Here is a 20,764-nt window from a genome sequence, read left to right on the forward strand (position 1 = left end):
CTGCTAGCTTCAAACTTTGCAGCTGTCTCACCGCCCTCAGCCGTCATTAAATTGAAGAGAGTTAGGGCCTTGCTCTGGATTAGACTTAACAGAATATTGTGGCTGCTTTGCTCTTCTATCCAGACCATGGAGGCCTTCTCCATATCAGTAGTTAGGGTGTTTTGCTTTCTTACTATTCATGTGTTCACTGGTGTAGCACTCCTTCAGGAATTTTTTTTTTTTTTTTTTTGCTTTTCAGGTTGGTATCTGCAGCATATGAAAGTTCCCAGGCTAGGGGTCGAATCAGAGCTGCAGCTTCCAGTCTATGCCATAGACATAGCAACGTGGGATTTGAGCCACATCTGCAACCTGCACCACAGTTTATGGTAACGCTGTATCCTTAAGCCATTGAGTGAGGTCAAGGATTGAACCTGCATCCTCATGGATATTAGTCGAGTTTGTTACCACTGAGCCATGATGGGAGCTTCCACTCCTTCAAGAACTTTTCCTTTTAATTCTAAACTTTGGTGCAAGATACCAAGATGCCTAGCTTTCATCCTCTCTTGGCTTTTTTTTTTTTTTTTTTTTTTTTTTTGGTCTTTTTTAGGGCCATACCCACAGCATATGGAAGTTTCCAGGCTAGGCATTGAATCAGAGCTGTAGCTGCTGGCCTATGCCACATCCACAGCGATGTGGGATCTGAGTCATGTCTGCGACCTACACCACAGCTCACAGCAACACTGGATCCTTAACCCACTGAGTGAGGCCAGGGATCAAACCCACGTCCTCCTGGATACTAGTGTGGCTCGTTTCCACTAAGCCACAATGGGAACTCCATCCCCTCTTGGCTTTTGACATCCCTTTTTCACTAAACTTTTTTTTTCATTTATTTATTTTTTTACTTTCTAGCTTCTGATTTAAAATGAGAGACATGGAACTCTTCCTTTCACTTGAACACTAAGAGCCATTTTAGGGTTATTAACTGGCCTAATTTTAATACTGTTATGTCTCAGGGAATAGGGAGGCCCAATGGAAAGCAAAGAGACAGTAACAGCAGGTCACTAGAGGAGTCAGAACTCCCACATTTATCAGTTCACTTTGCCTTCTTAGATGGGTATTGTTCATGGTGCCTCCAAACAGTTGCAATGTGAACATCAAAGATGACTGATCACAGATCACCTTAACAAAGATAATAATAGTGAAAAAGTGAAACATAGCGAAACTTGTCAAAATGTGACAGAGCCATGAATTGAGCAAATGCTGTTGGAAAATGTCATTGATAGACTTGTTCAATGCAGAGTTACCTCAAACCTTCAATTTGTAAAAAACGGAACATCTGCAAAGTGCAATAAAGCAGAGCCCAATAAAATGAGGTATACCTGTATTCCCAGACAATGGTCATTTAGGACCTGCTTGAATGTCCCTAGTGAGGTAGAGCACACCATCCTCCTTTCTGGTGTGAGGAAATGATGATTGTTTTGTTATTCTGGTCATATTGAGATGAAAAAGCTTCATGTGATTTGGTTACTAGGTCTATATGCCTTCAAACAGAGCGAGTCTATTCTCTCTCCTGCTTGTAGCCCCTCAGCCTTAGTCATTATTATTCCATCCTCTGAACCTTCTTTATTCAGGAGAGATACCCTCGGCCTTATCAAATTAAGTTTATTTTCCTTGTTCATTTTAGAAGAGTAGGGAAAAGAAAGTGTTAAAACAGCAAGAGAAACAATAATACCAACAAGAAATATCTAATTTTGGAATGCATTTCTTTTGGGCCAGGCACTCAGCTTGTGTTTTATGTACATCAGTTCACTGGATCCTCACAACAACCTTATGAGATAAAGACTGTTACTTTTCCTGGAGTTCCTGTTGTGGTGCAGTGGAAATGAATCTGATTAGGAACCTTGAGGTTGCAGGTTTGATCCCTGGCCTCGCCCAGTGGGTTAAGGATCCAGAGTTGCTATGAGCTGTGGTGTAGGTCTCAGACGTGGCTTGGATTTGGCATTGCTGTGGCTGTGGTTTAGGCTGGCAGCTACAGCTCTGATTTGACCCCTAGCCTGGGAACCTCCGTATGCCGCAGTTTCAGCCCCAAAAAGCAAAAAAAAAAAAAAAAAAAAAAAAAAAAAAAGACTGTTACTTTTCCAAATTTGCTGATAAGGAAACTAAGGCTTGGGAAAATTAATTTACCCAAAGTTACTCAGCTTGTAAGTAGCACAGGCTGCATTTGAACTTGAGAGATATCATTTCAAAGTTAAGGGCTGGCATTGCCCAGGCCTGTCTTGGTGAAAGAAACACATCTTCGGAGAGCTCAGTAGTAGTTCTCTGAAATTCTGGGACATGTGACTGAAAAGTGGTGTCAGCAAAATAGCACATTTGAAAAGAATTAATCCCTCAGAAACACCCATTCGCCTGGGGAAAATACCCTCATGAGGTGAAAGCATCTGCTAGTCCAAGAATAGCTCACCTGTTATCTCAGATCTCTTGGATAAGATTTTCATTGAAGGCATCTTTCCCGTCTCTATGAGATACTGCTTGATATATGTATACATATATGAGCCATGCTGAGCCACGATGGGAATTCATGTATATATAGTTTTTTTAGAGCCGCACCCATGGTATTTTGAAGTTCCCAGATGAGGGGTTAAATCCGAGCCATAGTTGCTGGCCTATACCACAGCCACAGCAACACCAGATCCAAGCTACAACTGTGAACTATGCTACAGATTATGGCAATGCTGGATCCTTAACTCCCTGAGCAAGGCCAGGGACTGAACCTACATCTTCATGGATACTAGTCAGGTTCTTAACACATTGAGCCAGAATGGGAACTCCAACAGAATTTCGTTTTATTTTTCACATTTGTTAATCACCCTCAAGATGCTGAGGGTTGAGCTCACCAGCTCTAAAGAGGCAGCTATCTACTTAAGAATGCAAACACATGTTATATCAAAAGAAAAAAATAGGAGTTCCCACTGTGGTGCATTGTGTTAAGAATCCAACTGCAGTGGCTTGGGTTGCTATGGAGGTGTGATCCCTTGCCTGGTGAGTGGGTTGAAGGATCCAGCATTGCCTCAGCTATGGTTTGGACCCAATCCCTGGCCCAGGAACTTCCATATGCTGCCATTAAAAAAAAGAAGAAAGAAAAAGAAAAAAAAAAAAGTTCTATTGGTTCTCCTTTTCCCTAAGATGAACATGTTGAAGAGGTAAAATGTAGTAGGACAAGATAGGAAGAGTAGGTGGAAGGTGACAGCAGGGAGATGTGTATAGGATGGCAATTTTTTTCATATTTGTTTTTAAGCCATTCTGAGTTATAATAATAATTTCTGTTTTGGGAGCACTCATATCTTAGGTCAGGTTCCCAGAAGCACACCCTGAGAGAAGGATTCACATAAAGTAATTTATTTTTATTTTTATTTATTCTGTCTTTTTAGGGCTGCACCCGTGGCACATGGAAGTTCCCAGGCTAGGGGTCAAATCGGAGCTGCAGCTGCCGACCTACGCCAGAGCCACAACAATGCCAGATCCAAGCTGCATCTTTGACCTACAGCACAGCTCATGGCAACGCCGAATCCTTAACCCACTGAATGAGGCCAGGGATCGAACCCACAACCTCATGGTTCCTAGTCGGAATTGTTTCTGCTGTGCCACGATGGGAACTCCTAAAGTAATTTATTAAATCAGTGATTCTAAGAGAAGACAGAAGGAGAGTAGGGAAGTGTGACAAGAAGCAGGAAGAAACCAAGCCAGAGTGTGATTAGAGGTGATGCTCTTACCTTAGCCTGGGCCCATGGGGAGCTTGGGAGCACAAGTTAAACTTCAGCGTTTATCTCAGTCACAGCCCAAGGACTTGGGCTCTTTTACTCCAACACCAGCCAGTCATTGGCCACAGCCACCAACATGAGGGCTTAAATCTGCAAGTTCTCTGTGTTTAGGCCAAAGCCCAGTAATCCAATGATGTTCCTCTGAGATAAATTTAGGGTGTCAGCCATTAGGACTAAAGTGCAGAGAAGCTGGAGGATGGGCACACCGTGAGAGAATCCAAGGGCATCTGTTCATTGTAACTACTAGAGTCATTGCAACTCATCATGTATGAAGTACTATGCATGCCTTTTAGTTCATTTTCATATAATCTAGCAAGGTGGAAATTATTATCTCCATTTTACAGGTGCAGAAATAGTATTTTAGAGGTTAAATAATGTTGTCTAAGGTTGTATCGTAGCTAGTAGGTGGCTGAGATGGGATTTAACCTTGGGTTTCTCTAAAGTTAAATCTCATGTTCTTCCTATTGTGTTCCATATTACCTCTGTAAGCAGCTTCTGCTACTCACAACACCAACCCTCAACTAAACTTCAGTTCAGTGAGCAATATCTCTTGCACTTACCATGTGTCCAATGTTCTGCTTGGCATCATAGATTAAAGATAAGTAAGATTTAATTTTGCCTTTGGGAGACTGCTTTCTTGCAAAGATGATCTATAGATGCACAGAGCTAAATAATGTAACCTGTGAAAATGCCACAATAGGCTTATGAATTAAGTATTAAAGATCATGGAGGAAGGAACAGTTAATATTGCCCAGTGGCAGATACAGGGGAAAAGGGAGGCTTCAAGATGGGACTGTTGTCTGAATTAAGCTGTTATATGTGAGAAGGATTTAAGCAAGTCAAATTGCAGCAATAAGTACCTATCAGAAAGCAATTTAAACAGGGGGATGGAGGGGCAGTTGTTCAACATGGGGTGATTATGTCACTTCTGTACTTCCTCCAAACTATCTAAAATATAACTTTGGCCCCCCTCAAGCCTGTGTCTTAACTCAGCTTCATCAGACATTTAGCAAGTAGGTTTCTTCAACTCCATTCATAAGCTTATTTGTTTATTCCCACTCAAAATGATGACCTCTCTGATGGGGGTTTTTGGGAATGCGGAAGACAAGGCCTGAGACAAATGAACAGATGATTAAACTGATTAGGGCCAAGATCAGGGCCAAAGGCCAAGAGCAATTGGTGGTTCTGGAAGCCAAGAATAAGTGGAGTTGGGACTGACCAAATGATAAGTGAAGGAAGTGGTCAAGATGGAGGGGGAGGTAAAGAACCATTCCACACCTTTTTCTTCTACTTCATGACCTGGGTTTGACATTGCCACATTGCCGTAGGAGGTCAGGTCACCCACATCAGCTTATCTTTTCCTCTGATCAGTTGGTCAGTCAGCCAACTCTCTTATCTACTCTCTCCTTAGGCAACACCTATGGGAGGAAAATATGATCTCTTTTTGCAGCTTAGAATTGACCAAAATTGTATAGTGTTCAAGACTGATTCCTGAGATTCTGGGACTAAGAGGCAAGTCTCAGTACTGGAATTCCTAGGTGTCCTTATTGTCATAAAGACCACTTATTGTAAAAAATAAATAAGTGGCTGAGGAGAAGGGGCTTCAATGAGTAGTAGAAAAGGTGAAGAATTTATAAAAAAAAAAAAAAAAAAAAAAAAAAAAAAGAACCACAGAAATGAAGGGGACATTAGAAAAGCTTTTTATTTTTTCTCTTGCCTCCAGGAAGTATCATGCTGAAATGACATCACAAATGTTGTTTTTGAGAACTCTTAAGTCATGACTAAAAACCCTTTTCTGAGGGCTGTTGCCTCTTCTCAGTAGTAGGTAAACAGCACCACAACACACCTTATTCTTTGAACTAGGAGGATGAGATACATACACATGGGCATCTTAAATGAGCTTAATAACTACTTAAGTGATATATACTTCATCTTTACCAACAATTAAAGCTCACATCATGGAAAAATAATTAGCAAATCCCTGCCTGATGTTTCTGCCATCAAATCTATGCTTTCTATTCTAATATTAAATATTGGGGTTAAGGAGACCTTTGTCCTTCTTATTTTGTTGCAGACTATTGTTTGAAGATGTGGCTTCTTGGCATAAAATGAAAAATATGTAAAATTCGTACATACAGATTCATACTTGAAGATTTATAGTGCAGTCTCATTCAAACTCTTACTTAAATGTGAGGTTAGGTTTTGGAATACAAGTGCAGGAAAAAGCCCAATTAACTTATTGTTCCTCCCCATTAAGGACTTTAGCAGACAACTGGAGACTTAAAAATCATGACTATATCAAGAGTTGAAATTTAAGACATCCTTATACAAGGGAAACTGCTGACTCTAAACATATTAATACTGGAGTTCCTGTTGTGGCTCAGTGCCTAGCGAACCTGACTAATATCCATGAGGACGTAGGTTCCATCCCTGGCCTTGCTTACGGGCATTGCTGTGAGCAGTGGTGTAGGTCGCAGATGTAGGTGGGATCCCACGTTGCTGTGGCTCTGGCGTAGGCCGGCGGCTATGGCTCTGATTGAACCTTAGCCTGGGAACCTCCATGTGCTGCAGGTGTGGCCCTAAAAAGACCAAAATAAAAAAAAAAATTCTAATACTGACCATAACTACCAATAGGATGCATGTGATCCAAATAGCTATTTATAATAATGCCTGGAGCTCTTTGATTTGAGATTTTGGAAAGATAATTTTATTGCAGAAGAACTTTGGCACTTTAGAGTCAGATTTACACCATTTGCTTTAAACAGTTATCTTGAACATACTGTGATGGATTGTGTAGCTGATAATCAGGGACCCTGCCTAGAGAGGGTTATATATTCTTACTCTGTTGAACTTAGGCAGCACCATTTGACTTTCCTGGGCCATCACAATGGGCAATGCATGTCACTTCTGGGCAGAAGCTTTATGAGGTGGAAGGAGGCTTACCACATTCTTTTCCTGACTGACATGACTACAAGCAGTGTTTCAGATGGAGGTTACCCTGATTAGCCTGAGACTGGGAGAAGTACTCTAGCCACTCACTCTATGATGAATCATGTGAAAAAGAAATCAACCCTTGTTGAGAGATTTTGAGATAATATGTTACCATAGCATAACAGCCTATCTTAGCTAATATAATCATGAGACAAAGTACAATTACATAGACAGGTTATAGGACAATATGAATTTTTCCAAAGCTTCCACACCAAGGAGATGGGGATCCCTTACTCTATGTGCTAAGAATCATTTCCTTCATGGGCTTAATATATTTTTGGTTTATTTCTGATTTACTAAACGTACTCTATATCCTCTGCTATTTTTTGTCCAATAGTAGTCTGACCACTTGAGTGGTCATTCAAAAGACTTAAATGACAATTGGATGGAACACTAATATTTTCATTGCTGTTAGTGCCAAGTTCCTACTTAGTCTTTTCCAATTCATCCTCTAGCCTTAGATAGCTCTGTTTTGCATAGAATTTCTCTGCACCAGTTTTTTTCATGTCTCCAAAGACTGCAAAAAATGACTATACAAAAGACTGTAGAAAGCAGAATTGTAATTATTTCTCCAGAAATGTTTTTCTTCTTTATCTATGTGGTGTTGTGATTTTCTTCTTTATCTGAAGACTTTCTGTGTTTTGCCACATAAGGCCCTAGTGGTGATGAAGGGAAACATTCCTCTTTCTTTTTTGACTAAAAGATTTCTAAGTTAAATTTAACCTTTGGGAAAATTTCATCAATGATCAGAATCATGTAACTATATTGTTTCTTGTATGAAATTTCTCCTAGCTTTAGCTTCTTGGTATTCTTACCATTTAATCTTTTTATGATCATATTGATGGGTTCCATTTAGAGCACTAAACAATATGTCTAATAGAAATACTTCTAAAATGAATTTGAACTTCAAAGGAAACATGGTCACTTAGAAAATATTAGGACAGCTATTACTTCTCAGATCTTTCTATTCTCAACTCCACCCCTTACAGCTTTATTGAAGTATCAATAACAAAAAAATATATAACACACATGTTCTGTGTGTATGCATAAATGTATGTATCTATATGAAGAATATGTGATATATATTATGTACATTTCATTTTCTTTATCCATTCATCCATTGATGGGCAGTTAGCTTGCTTCCACATTTTGGCCTTTGTGAATAATCCTTCAGTGAACATGGGAATGCAGATATTTCTTCAACAGAGTGGTTTTTTTCCTTCGGATATATGCCCAGAAGTGGAACTTCTGGAACATGTGGTAATTCGATTTTTAATTTTTTGAGGAGCCTCCATATTGTTTTCTATATGCCTACATCAGTTTACATTCCCACCAACAGTGCAGATGTGTTCCTTTTTTTCCCCACATCTTTGCCCACCCTTAAAATCTTTTTCTTTTTCTTTTTTTTTTTTTTGTCTTTTTGCCTTTTCTAGGGCCGCTCCCGTGGCATATGGAGGTTCCCAGGCTAGGGGTCTAATCGGAGCTGCAGCCACTGGCCTATACCACAGCCACAGCAACGCCAGACCCGAGCCGCATCTGCAACCTACACCACAGCTCACGGCAACGCTGGATCGCCAACCCACTAACCAAGGCCAAGGATCGACCCCGCAACCTAATGGTTCCTAGCCGGATTTGTTAACCACTGCACCATGACGGGAACTCCCTTTTTCATTTTTGATAATAGCTATCTTAACAGGCATGAGATGATATCTCATTAAGATTTTTATTTGTGGAGTTCCTGTCATGGTTCAGCCACTTAAGAATCTGACTGGAATCCATGAAGATGTGGGTTTGGTCCCTGGTCCTGCTTGGTGGGTTAAGGATCTGGCATTGCTGTGAATGAGCTGTGGTATAGATCTCAGACACTGCTCAGATCCTGTGTTGCAATGGATGAGGTGTAGGCTGGCAGCTGCAGCCCCAATTCGACCCTCAGCCTGGGAACTTTCATAGACTGCACCTGCAGCCATTAAAAAAAGAAAAAAGCTTTTGAATTGCATTTCCTTAGTGATCAGTGATGTCAAACATCTTTTCATGTGCCTCTTGGCCATTTATTTTTGTCTTTGAAAAAGTATCTATTCAGGTCCTGTAGCCATTTTTTAATTATATTATTTGTTTTTTACTCTTGGATTGCATGAGTTTCTCATATATTTTAGATATTGATCCCTTATGTGACATGTGGTTTGCAAATATTTTCTTCTATTCTGTAGGTTGCCTTTTCATTCTGCTGATTTTTTCCTTTGCCATGCAGAAACTTTTTAACTTGATTGATTTTGCTTTTGTTGTCGTTGGTGTCAAGTCCGAAAAAATCATTGCCAAGACCAATGTCAGGGAGCTTTTTCCCTGAATTTTCTTATGTTTTAGGCCTTACATTTGTCTTTAATCCATTTTTAGTTGATTTTTATATATGGTGTAGCATAAGGTCCAATTTCTCTCATATGGGTATACAGTTTTCTCAATACCATTTATTAAAGGGACTGTCTTTTCCACATTGTGTGTTCTTGGTGCCTTTTGTTGAAGAGCAGTTGACTCTGTATGTGCGGGTTTATTTCTGACCTCTGTTCTGTTCCATTGGTCTGTGTCTGTTTTTGTAATAGTACCATACTATTTTGATTACTATAGCTTTTTAATACAATTTGGAATCAGGAAGTGTGATGCCTCTATCTTTTCTCTTCTTGCTTAAGATTTCTTTAGGTATTCAATGTTTTTCTGCTTCAATCTGAATTTTAGGATTTTTAAAGAAAATCTGTGAAAAATGCCATTTTTTGGAATTTTGATACAGATTGCAGTGAATCTGTAGGTTGCTTTAGGTAGTATGGACATGTTAACAGTATTAATTCTTCTAATCCACAAACGTGGAATATCTTTCTTTCTCTACATCTTCTTCAGTTTCTCTTATCACTCTATTTAGGTTTTCAGTATACAGCTTTTTCACCTCTTTGGTTAAATTGTTTTTAAGTATTGTATTCTTTTTGATGCTGTTATAAATGGGATTATTTTCTTTATTTTTTGGATAGTTCTTTGTTAGGGTATAAGAATGCAACTGATTTTTTAATGCTGATTTTGTATCTTGCAACTATACTGAAATTATTTATTAGTTCTAACAGTTTTATTTATTTTTGACAGTGTCTTTAGGGTTTTCTATATGTAAGATCATGCATGTCATTGGCAAACATAATTTTACTTCTTTTCCAATTTGAATTCACTTTATTTATTTTTCTTATCTAATTGCTCTGGCTAGGATTTCCATTACTATGTTGAATAGAGGTGACCAGAGTAGGTATCTTTGTTCCTGATCTTAGACGAAAAGCTTTCAGCTTTTCATTATTGCATTTACTAGTTATGGACTTGTTCTATATGGCCTTTATTGTATTGAGGAACATTCATTCTGTGCCTAATTTGTTAATAATTTTTATCTTGAGTTTTGTCAAATGCTTTCTGCATCTGTTGAGATGATCATGTAATTTTTATTCTTATTCTCTTAATGTATATAACAATGATTGATTTGTGGATGTTGAACCATCCCAGGGATAAACTGCATTTGATCATGGCATATGAAACTTTAATGTTCTATTGAATGTGGTTTGCTGCTATTTTTTTGAGAATTTTTGCATCAGTGTTCATCAAGGATGTTGCCCTGTAGTTTTCTTTTCTTGTTGTGTCCCTATCTGGCTCTGATATCAGAGTTATACTGGCCTTGTAAAATGAGTTTGGGAATGTTTTATTCTTTCCAATTTTTTGGAGGAGTTTGAGAAAAATTGGTGTTAATTTTTTAACGTTGATTCTTTAGGTAGAATTCATAAGTGAACCCATTGGGCCTTAGGTTCTTCTTTGTGAAAGGTTTTTGATTACAGATTCCATCTCCTTAATCGTTACTGGTTGGTTTGGATTTTTTATTTCTTTATGACTTAGTCTCAGTAGATTGTATGTTTCCAGGAATTTGTTTGATCATATCTATTTAAATTTTGAGGGAACAAACTCTTACATTTGTTGATCTTTTCTATTATCTTCCTACTCTCTATTTTATTTATTTCTTCTCTGATCTTCATTATTTTCTTCACTGAAGTAACTCTAGGCTTAGTTTGTTCTTTTTTCAGTTCCTTGAGGTGAAAAGTTAGATTGTTTATTTGAGAACTTTCTTCTTTCTTAATGTAGGCATTTATCTCCACAAAGTTACCTCTTAGAACTGCTTTTGCTGTGTCCCCAAATTTTTGATATACTGTGTTTTGTTTTTCATTGTTTGAAGGTTTCTTTTTTCTTCTTTGAGTCATTGGTTGTTCAGCAACATGCTAATATCCACATCTTTTCCAGTTTTCTTCCTTTTATTGATGTCTAGTTTCATATAATTGTGGTCGAAGATGCTAGAAGTGGAGTTCCCGTTGTGGCACAGTGGTTAACGAATCCGACTAGGAACCATGAGGTTGCAGGTTTGGTCCCTGCCCTTGCTCAGTGGGTTAACAATCCGGCATTGCCATGAACTGTGGTGTAGGTTGCAGACTCGGCTCGGATCCCGCGTTGCTGTGGCTGTGGTATAGGCTGGCAGCTGCAGCTCTGATTAGACCTCTAGCCTGGGAACCTCCATATGCTGTGGGAGCGGCCCAATAAATGGCAAAAAGACAAAAAAAAAAAAAAAAGATGCTAGAAGTAACTTCGGCCTTCTTAAATTTTTTAGGACTTATTTTGTGGCCTACATATGACTTATCCTAGAGGATATTCTATATGAAGGTGAGAGAGATGTATATTTTTCTACTGTTTTATGGAATGTTCTACATATATCAATTTCATCCATGTACCTACAGTTTAGTTCAAAGCCAATGTTTGCTTGATTTCCTGTCTGGATAATCTATCCATTGTTGAAAGTGCAGAGTTGAGGTCCCCTAGTATTATTGTATTACTGTCTATTTTTTCTTTCAGCTCTGTTGATATTTGCCTTATATATTTAGGTGCTCCTATGTTGGGTGCATACAAATTTACAATTATTATATCCTCTTGATGAATTGACCACTTTATCATTATACAGTGACCTTTCTGACTCTTCTTACAGTCTTTGACCTAAAGTCTATTTTGTCTTGATATAAGTGTCAAGCTACCCCTGCTCTCTTTTGTTTTCCACTTGAATGGTGTCTTTTTTCCATACCTTCAGTTTCGGCCTATGTATTTCCTTGAAGCTGAAGCAAGTCTCTTGTAGGCAACATACATATCATTGGATTTTTTTTTTAATGCACTCAGCCACTCTGATTGGAGAATTTAAGCTATTTACATTTGAAGAAATTATTGATAAATAAGGACCTACAATTTTTATTTCATTAATGTCTGGTTATTTCATAGTCCCTTTGTTATTGTCTTCCTCTCTTGCTATTTTACTTTGTGATTTGATAATTACCTATAGTACTATACTTTGATTACTTTCTCTATCTTTTGTATATCTACTGTCAGTTTTTTCTTTGTGGTTGCCATGAAGCTTATATAAAAATCTCATATTTATAAGTTTATTTTAAACTGATAGCAATTTAACTTCATACAGAGTTAAGTTGTATAAGTTCATAATCCCATACAAAACCTATACCCTTTTACTTTCCTTCCCTACAGTTTATGATTTAATGCTACAATTTATATCTTTTTATGTTTTATTTCCACTGAAAGTTATTTTATATAATTATTTCTAATACTTTTGTCTTTTAACCATTATATTAGAGTTATACATAATTTATATGCAACCCTTACAGTAGCACATTATTCTGAAATTGACTATATATTAACCTTTACTAATGAGTTTTATACGTTCATAAGTTTTCATGTTATTAATATTTTTAAATTTCAGCTTGAGTAATTCCCTTTAACATTTTTTGTAAGAAAGATATATTGTTGATAAATTCTCAGCTTTTGTTTATCTGGGAATGTCTTTCCCTTTCCTTCATTTGTTAAGAATAGCTTTGCAAGGTAAATTATTTTTGGTTGGCAGTTATTTTTCTTGCAGTACGTTGAATATATTATCCCACTCTCTTGACTTACAAGTTTTCTGCTAAGAAATCTGCTTGAAGCCTTATGGAGAGTCCCTTGTATGTGATGATTTTCTTTTATCTTGCAGCTTTCAAAATTTATTCTTTGTCTTTGATTTATGACAGTTTGATTATAATGTGTCTCAGTGAAGTCTTTTTTGGATTGAATCTGTTTGAAGACTTTTGAGCTTTATGTACCTGAATATTCATATCTCTCCCCAGATTTAGGAAGTTTTCAGCCATTTTCACTTAAAATAAACTTTCTACTCCCTTTCTCTTCTTCTCTGGGATTCCCATAATGTGTATAGTTGATGTTTTCATGATGTCTCATAAATCCTTAGGCTTTCTTTAATATTTTTATTTTGGCTACTCCTGTGGCATGCATAAGTTCCTGGACCAGGGGTTGATCCCACATCACAGCAGCAACCTGAGCCACAGCAGAGACAGCTATAGAACCTTTACCAACTGAGTCACCAGGGAACCCTTCTTCACTATTTTTCATTCTTTTTTCTTTTTTTCTCCTGTGGGTAATTTCAGATGACCTGTAATTGAGTTAAGAGATTCTTCTTCTGCTTGTTCAAGTTTCATATTGATGCTCTATGGCATTTTCATGTGATTCCTTCTATTAATCAGCTACAGAACTTCTGTTTAATTTCTAATTTTGTTCATATATTCTTTCCCTGATTTCATTGAATTGTCTGTGTTCTCTTATAGCTCTCTGAGCTTCTTTAAAATAATTATTTTAAATTCTTCGTTAGGCACTTTGTAGATTTCCATTTTTTTGGGTGTGGTTACTAGAAAATTATTTTGTTAATTTGTTATTGTCATATTTCCTTGATTTGTCATGTTTCTTTAAGTCTTATGTTGCTATATTTGCATTTGAAGAAGCAACATTTCCTCCAGTATTTACTAACTGACTTTGGGAGAGAAATGCTTTTACCAGTAAGTCTGGATAGGAATTTTGAAGCTTTCTCAAACCTTTTCTGTGGAAGCAGCCATTCCAAACCTTGTTTTCTTTCTTGGGAAAGGATTTATTAAGATTGTATGCCTTCTTTTGATCTTGAAAGCCAGGCTAAATGCTCAGATCCTCCTATTTATTTTTCTTAGCACAGTGCCCTGAATTGTTCAAGTTTGTGTGCATTCTCTCAGTCCCACAGTTGGACTGGATTTTTGCTGTGTTTATGAACTTCCTGTAAATCCTTACATTTCCAGTCCATAGGGGTACACAGGGAGAGCCAGCCATGGGGAGAAGGGTGGTTGGGTGGAGTGTGCTGAGTGTTCCATGTGGCTGGGGGCAAGTTTGGGGTGTCTACAAGCAAGACATTTCAAGTATCCCATAGGCGAGTTTCCTGATGGAGTCTACAAAGCCCTTAGAAAGACCTGAAGTCTTTGATGAGTTCTGAGCCCTGGTTGCTATGTTTTCAGCCTCTTCAAACCCTTCAGCTGTGCTGATTCACCTCCATATTCTTGGTGGAGTAAGAAAGAAGTGAACCTGTTGGGCAGCATCTTTCATAACATGGGAAGTTGGCAGTACTCACTAGGCTCTCACTTTTCGCTGTGAGAGAAATCAGACTTGGTGGGATGGATGGGGAGGTCTTTTTTAATGTATCTTTTCTCATAATTTTCTCCAATGATGTGCTGAAATTTCTTTGCTGACTCTTGGACTCCCACAAAGTTACTCTTATCTGTGGGTCATTGTCAAGATCTATGTTCTATGGGGAGATGATGGTAGAAAACTCTTATTCCATCACCTTACTATCATACCCCTCTATCTTCAACTCTGATTCCAATTCAAACTTTTAACATTTTATTCAGATTTTATAAAATTGGGGTCCCCATCTTGTCATAACATCAGCTCAGGGAAGGGTGGTTTGTGAAAGAGAGACTAATTTCAGAATCCAGCTCTTCTACTTCACTTAACAAGAAGGCTTAGGCCCAGGGTATGATTTTTGGTGACTGCAGGAATATCTCTGCTCTACTGACTTTTGATTAAGTGTTGAATGGTTTTGAATTGAGAATATTATTTTTCACCAAAATGCATCCTAGAAAACATCAAAGGCAGGTATAAACTTCAAGTTTAATACTAATTAGAGGCATCTGTTTCCCAGGTGTGAAGTGTTTATCTTTGAAAATAGGGAGATAGTAAAGTACAGAAGAGGCACACTAGAGCACTGAGAAGCAGTAAATGATTGAGTGGATTCAGGAAAGGAGGAAAAAAGAAGGGAGATAAAATAAGATGTTGTGGTGAATATGAAGAGCTGGGAGAGCTGCTCTCATGTGCTTCTGTGCATGGGGCTGAAAATAATATGAATGTGTGTACTGCATTGCCTGATTTTTAATTCAAATTCTTCAATTTTTTTTTCTTTTTTTTGTTTTTTTTGTCAGGCCTGTATAACAATATTGAGTTTGAAAAGTATACTTTTCTCTGCAACTTTTGAGCCCTAGGAGAGCTGATACATCTATGCACTTATCTGTACATTGCTGAATCCATCTCTTCATTATTCATATGCAGCACTTACTTACAAGGAACCTTGAAAACAGGAACCACAAATCTCATGCTTTCCTCTTCCTAAAGTTGAAGCAAATAGAAGTAGCTTCATTTGGGATATAGCGAAATAGCATTTGATTTGGGGATAATCTCAAATATCTGCATATATCCCCAGGTTTTCCTGAGATGTCTTGCCCTAGTGTCAATGAATGTAACATGTTGGCAGCAGTGGGCTATTGGGATTTTTTTAAAACATTTTTTGCTTTTTAGGGCTGCACCCACAGAATATGGAAATTCCCAGGCTAAGGGTCAAATCAGAACTACAGCTGCTGGTCTACACCACAGCCACAGCAACACGGGATTCAAGCCTTGTCTGTGACCTACACCACAGCTCATGGCAATGCCGGATCCCCGACGCACTGAGCAAGGCCAGGTATCATACCCGCACCCCCATGGATACTAGCCAGGTTCATCTCTACTGAGCCACAAAGGGAACTCCAAGGGTGGGTGATTTGGAATCTAGAGACCCGGGTCCTTATTCTCCCGCCTTTTCCCAGATGTGTGACTGTAGGACATTCACTTTGTCTCTCCAATTCTTAGATTTTTATTTGCAAAATAAAAATGCATGAGGGTTACCTTAAAGGTTTCTACCATGATGGTTGTTTCGTTATAAAACTCATGTCGAATCAATTCTCTAAAGCTTTTATTGTGTATTAACTGTACTTGGTACTTGAGTTAAGACAAATATAAGATATGATCTCAAAGAGGTAATTGTGGACTGTCTGCATCAGAAGAGTAATGTCTTAGATACCCTGTTACTCTGAAAGAGGTGGGGCTGATAAATCCAATCCTGGGGGATTAGGGAGGGTCTCTCTATAAAGGTGACATTAGGGCAGGATCTGAAGGATATATGAGTCACCATGCAGACCAGAAAGATTATTATGTAGCTCAGAGATCTTCAGCCTGGATATTTCCAAGTCTTCCAGGCTCTGGTATCCTCTTTACCTCAATATTGAGCTCCTAACTCAATCCTCTGCAGAGGTCCATCAAGGTGTGTGTGTATTTATTAGGTAGGAGGCATTTATTCTCATCTAACTTGTTCTACACTGAGAGATGCTTTGAAATTTTTGCTGGCAGTTATTGTTATTATTATTATTTTTTTTGCTAAAAACCTTGCTCCCAGAACCTGAAACTGCTACCGTCACCTGCTCAGCCCCACCTTCCCTCTTATTTTATCCATCCAAACATTGTGAATACAAGGTTACTCAGCACAGACAGCTTTTACTGAAGGTTTAGGGAAGGGGAGGGCAATTATTAAGAGCAGAGGAGGACAACTTTATAGTAAATGTTGCTATAGAAATACTTATCTCAGAGACCTTTTCAGGGCCCTTGCTTTGAATTACAGGAGCTTCTCTCATCTTTCTTCACGTCTCCACCACTTTCCTTGAGGATGTTCCTATCAACCCCCAAATTCCTAACACTAGATTAGGCAGAGCAGTTCAACTTTTCACCTTCATTCTTCTGGCCATGCCCAAGTAGCCAGACTTTCTTTCCTAAAAGAACCCACCAAGACTTGATATGTATTTTAACTAATCAGTAGAACAAAACGTGGGGGCACATTTACTTCTGTGACATATTAAAGTTAAAAATCTAAAATAAGATTCACTTAAACTAGATAGTTATTTTCCCTCTCATGTTAGTGTTACAGAGGGACAGTTCATTCTATAGTGGCATTATTCCACAAGGTCTGCAGAGACCCAGGCTGTTTCTATTTTATTACTTCATTGACCGTGACCTATATTCTCAAGGCCATCCCACTGATACAACATGGCACCCGAACTCCAGCAGTTATATCTGCGTTCTAAGATGAAAAAATGAATAATGATGAGGCAATGGGAAGACACTCCTTCCCCTTAAGGAATGTTTTTGGAAGCTGCCATACCATTAGCTGAAATTAACTGTTTATATCCCACTAGCCAGAATTTAACCTGATCACGCATCACACATGGCTACAAGGGAGGCTGGGGAATGGAGCCTTTATTCTGGTCACATCCCCTGCTAAAATTTGAAGGTTTTACAGCTATACACAAAAGAAGGAAGAGACATTCAGACTTTTTAGTCATACTTTCTTTTTATGATGTGGAAGGTGGAAAGAGAAGGCTGTAAGTACCTTGTGGCTTGTCTTTATAGTGCGTCTTTAATCTATTGACATGATTCTTTGTAGATCGTTCAGAGTTTCTCCATATTCCTCTTAAAAGATGGATAACAAAACTAGGCACAAAGTTGGAATAATAAGGGACTCACCAAATTCTTAAGTTCTGTTTAATCACTTGCCAAGTATGAGCCTTTTCTGTTCCTATCATTTGGATTAGAGCCCAATTTTTTTTTTTTTTATAGAGCATGGATGCTTCATCTGTTTTGACAATCTTGTTTTTTATTCTATTGTTATTTTTGTGTTGTGTGAATCTCATACTCTTTTCTTTGAAGGCTCTCATGTATTCTTTTTTTTTTTTAATTTAATTTTGTACTGTTTCCCTTCAAGCTCTTTTTAATGAGAGCATTAAATCGGAACAAGAGCTAAATTGTAAGGGGTTTAACAGAGTAAGTATCATAACAGCATTAATAAGGCCATTCTGTGAAAGCCTGCTGGTCATATCTGGTGTTTGCCTAGATATAATCCTTTTTTCATTCTTTTATTCATTCAAGAGATGTGTATGATGTGCCTTCATTTTGCATTTGTACTGAGCATAGTGCCTGCCACAGCTGGGACATTAAAACATGTCAAGAGTTGTGGATCCTGACCTCACAGAACTTACCTTCTGGTGGAAGAGAGTTAATAACAAAGGCAGATAAATTAATTATTTACCTTTTGTAATAGAAGCTCTAAAGAAATGGGGAAAAATGGATTCTGCAATAAAGAGTGATGAGAGTAGAGGTCTACATTAGGGACAATGATGCCAGGATAGGGCTTTCTGAAGAGGTTTCACTGAAACTGAGACTTGAAGTTTGAGATGAAGTGCATCATGTGAATATGTGGGGAAGAGCAATTCAGGGAGATGGAACAGCAAATGCAAAGGGGAGCAACTTGGCCTAATGGAGATGCCAAACACAGGATAGTGTGGATGGTATGTGAGGATATGCCCATAGGATTAGTAGGCTCTGCTGTAGCGCTTGCTTTCAAAATGCAAATCACTTTCAACAAAATTGATAGGGAACAATTTTATCTTTACATGGATTCACATTTGCTTATGTGTGCTTTTGCCTGAGAGGAACACTGGGTGAATGCAGAAAACTGCACTCAGCTGCACCGAGCAGTGTAAGAATATACTAAGTACACATACCTCAGACACTTACCAGCTGCCTCAGTTCACCATGTATGTATGAGTCACAGCCCTCCACCCATCTGATGTTATACCCTTACTCTCTGATTATAGGTAACCCTCCTTCTACCACTTACTTCACAAGCTACTACTCTTCTGGCATCCTCTTCCACAAGTAAACTTCAAGTCTTTGCAAGGTAAAGTGCCATGTTTATTGTAGTATATGTCTATTTCTTAACCATTTAAAACATGTAATTAAACCCATGCCACCATTTTTATTAGCTTCCTACCATCTTTTCATGTACCACCGATGGTGTTTTTGAGTGTTGTTACCCTACCCTCAGGTTTTCCATAAACTCTGTGGTTTTTATTGCTTGCTTTTCCCTGTGTGGCACTTTTTAGGAATGCATGTGCTGCATTCTAGCAGAACCCACTGTATCAAAGGAAGTTGGAGTGGACATGGAACAGATCCCTATATATAGCCTTACACACTATGTGAAGAAATTGAAATTTTTGTTCTGGCTTCAATGAGAAGCCTTCAAAAGATTTTAAGCAGGGAAGGACCATGATATGATTTGTGTGGTGGTTTGCTTCATGGTAAAGACCTAAAGTCGAAGCCGAGAGACTAGTTGGGAGAATATTACAATGCTTCCGGTGAAAGGTGATCATGATTTGAACTAACATGGGAGCACTGAATTTGGAGGGGGGTATTTGGAATTCACCTAGGGTTTGCCTTGCAGGGATGTCTGTCAGCTCTTACATAAGGGCCAACACCAACTTAACAACCTCCTGAATCTTTGGCTCAAACCTCTACAATCCCTGGTTAATGTGGCCCCATCTATGGATAGTAAAAAAAGACACCGTCCATTTCTGAGTGAATATAGGCCATTTTGTTGTTTTTGTGCTCCAGTACTAATTACTATACAATGCAAAATCACTTTCAAGAAATGAGAATGCCCTTGAAGGTATCTTTTGTAATCAAAAATGCTAATTTATTTTCATTAATTTCTATCCTTTTCTTTTAAGAGACACTTAGGATTAATAAAATAAATTACAAGACACAGTGACTTGAATCCTGTGATGCTTAAGGAATTAACTGAAACAAAACCTTCTGAAAACTCTGAGAAGCTTGCTGAGGGGCCCATGATATGAGATGCCATAAACCAGGCAGCATAACAGTCATATCTAGAAATACAAGAATAATAGGAGGATTAATTTTCAAAGTCTGAGAGGGATTACAGAGTAGTGGGGGAAAAAATCAAAATGACTCTTAAAAGAACTAATCTTGTCAAACTAATCTGACTTTTTTTTTCTACAACAGCATGAATGTTATAATGTGGCTTGGTGCTTATTGTGCTTTTGATTAGGCATTTGAATGGCATTTTCCTCAACAGTCTGGGCAAAGTGATTTTGTACATTTTCTCCCTCAGGGGTACCTGGAGCAGAAGGATGCCCAGCCTCACGGGGTTACTGATGAGCCCAGTCATCAGGGAGCAGTGGGTTTGGTCCTGAATAGATGGAGAGTAAAATGTCTATATTGAGGATCCATTTTATGAATAAAAGCAGGGCAGGCCAGTCTGAACAATGAATATCTACAAGTATTAAATTAAATATTATTAAGGTAGGAAGGAGTGGAGATGAAGGTCACAGCTGGGTCCTGTAACACACCTGTCACTCTACTTAGTTTATGTAGTTTTGAAGGTTCAGGGTGTGGGGAGTTGGGGACAGAATGTCAAAGGCTGAAGACCCAGTGCTTCTTGGGAGCAGGGAACACTGGCCTGGAGAATCTGATGTACAGAAAGTGGGTTAGAACTGAGGATAATCTCAACATGCTTACAAGGTGAATTTTTGTTTTCCCCCAATGTATTGAAATAAATTAATCACCAACAAAGTCAAGCAGGATAACAAACTACCTTAATGAAGAAGGAAAAATCATCTGATTAAATTAACATTATCCGGTTACATACAAATACTTAAAGTACAAAGTTTTTTTTTTTTTTTTAACTGTTTATACCCTACAACAGGGTGAAAGAAGGATAAATATTGCTTTCTTCATCTCATCTTTTTCATGGTTGTGGTTCAGTTTATAATTGTGATTATATAACCTGGATTAAGTCATCCTTGGTAACAATATTTTATAATCCGTAAAGTGGGTATATTTTTCATAAAACA

At 38.2% G+C, this 20,764-nt stretch overlaps 1 protein-coding gene across 3 annotated transcripts in view; it reads left to right on the forward strand.

The window, feature by feature from the left end:
* The window catches only part of LOC110256420 (uncharacterized), a 256,045-nt gene that overhangs the window by 181,332 nt on the left and 53,949 nt on the right, over window positions 1-20,764 (forward strand). For all 3 annotated transcript variants that reach the window (XR_014824801.1, XM_084991176.1, XM_084991177.1), the window contains one exon: window positions 18,707-18,789. Coding sequence is in view for 2 of the 3 variants with exons in the window: in XM_084991176.1 (XP_084847302.1) it covers window positions 18,707-18,789 (83 nt within the window). In the remaining variant the exon portion in view is untranslated. The remainder of the gene's footprint in view (window positions 1-18,706; window positions 18,790-20,764) is intronic.

The sequence above is a fragment of the Sus scrofa genome, chromosome 13, assembly GCF_054392235.1.
Source record: "Sus scrofa isolate SSC_HxYL_T2T_F1_AM1 chromosome 13, Sscrofa_HxYL_maternal_Yorkshire_Landrace_v2.0, whole genome shotgun sequence".
In the NCBI taxonomy this organism is placed as follows: Eukaryota; Metazoa; Chordata; class Mammalia; order Artiodactyla; family Suidae; genus Sus; species Sus scrofa.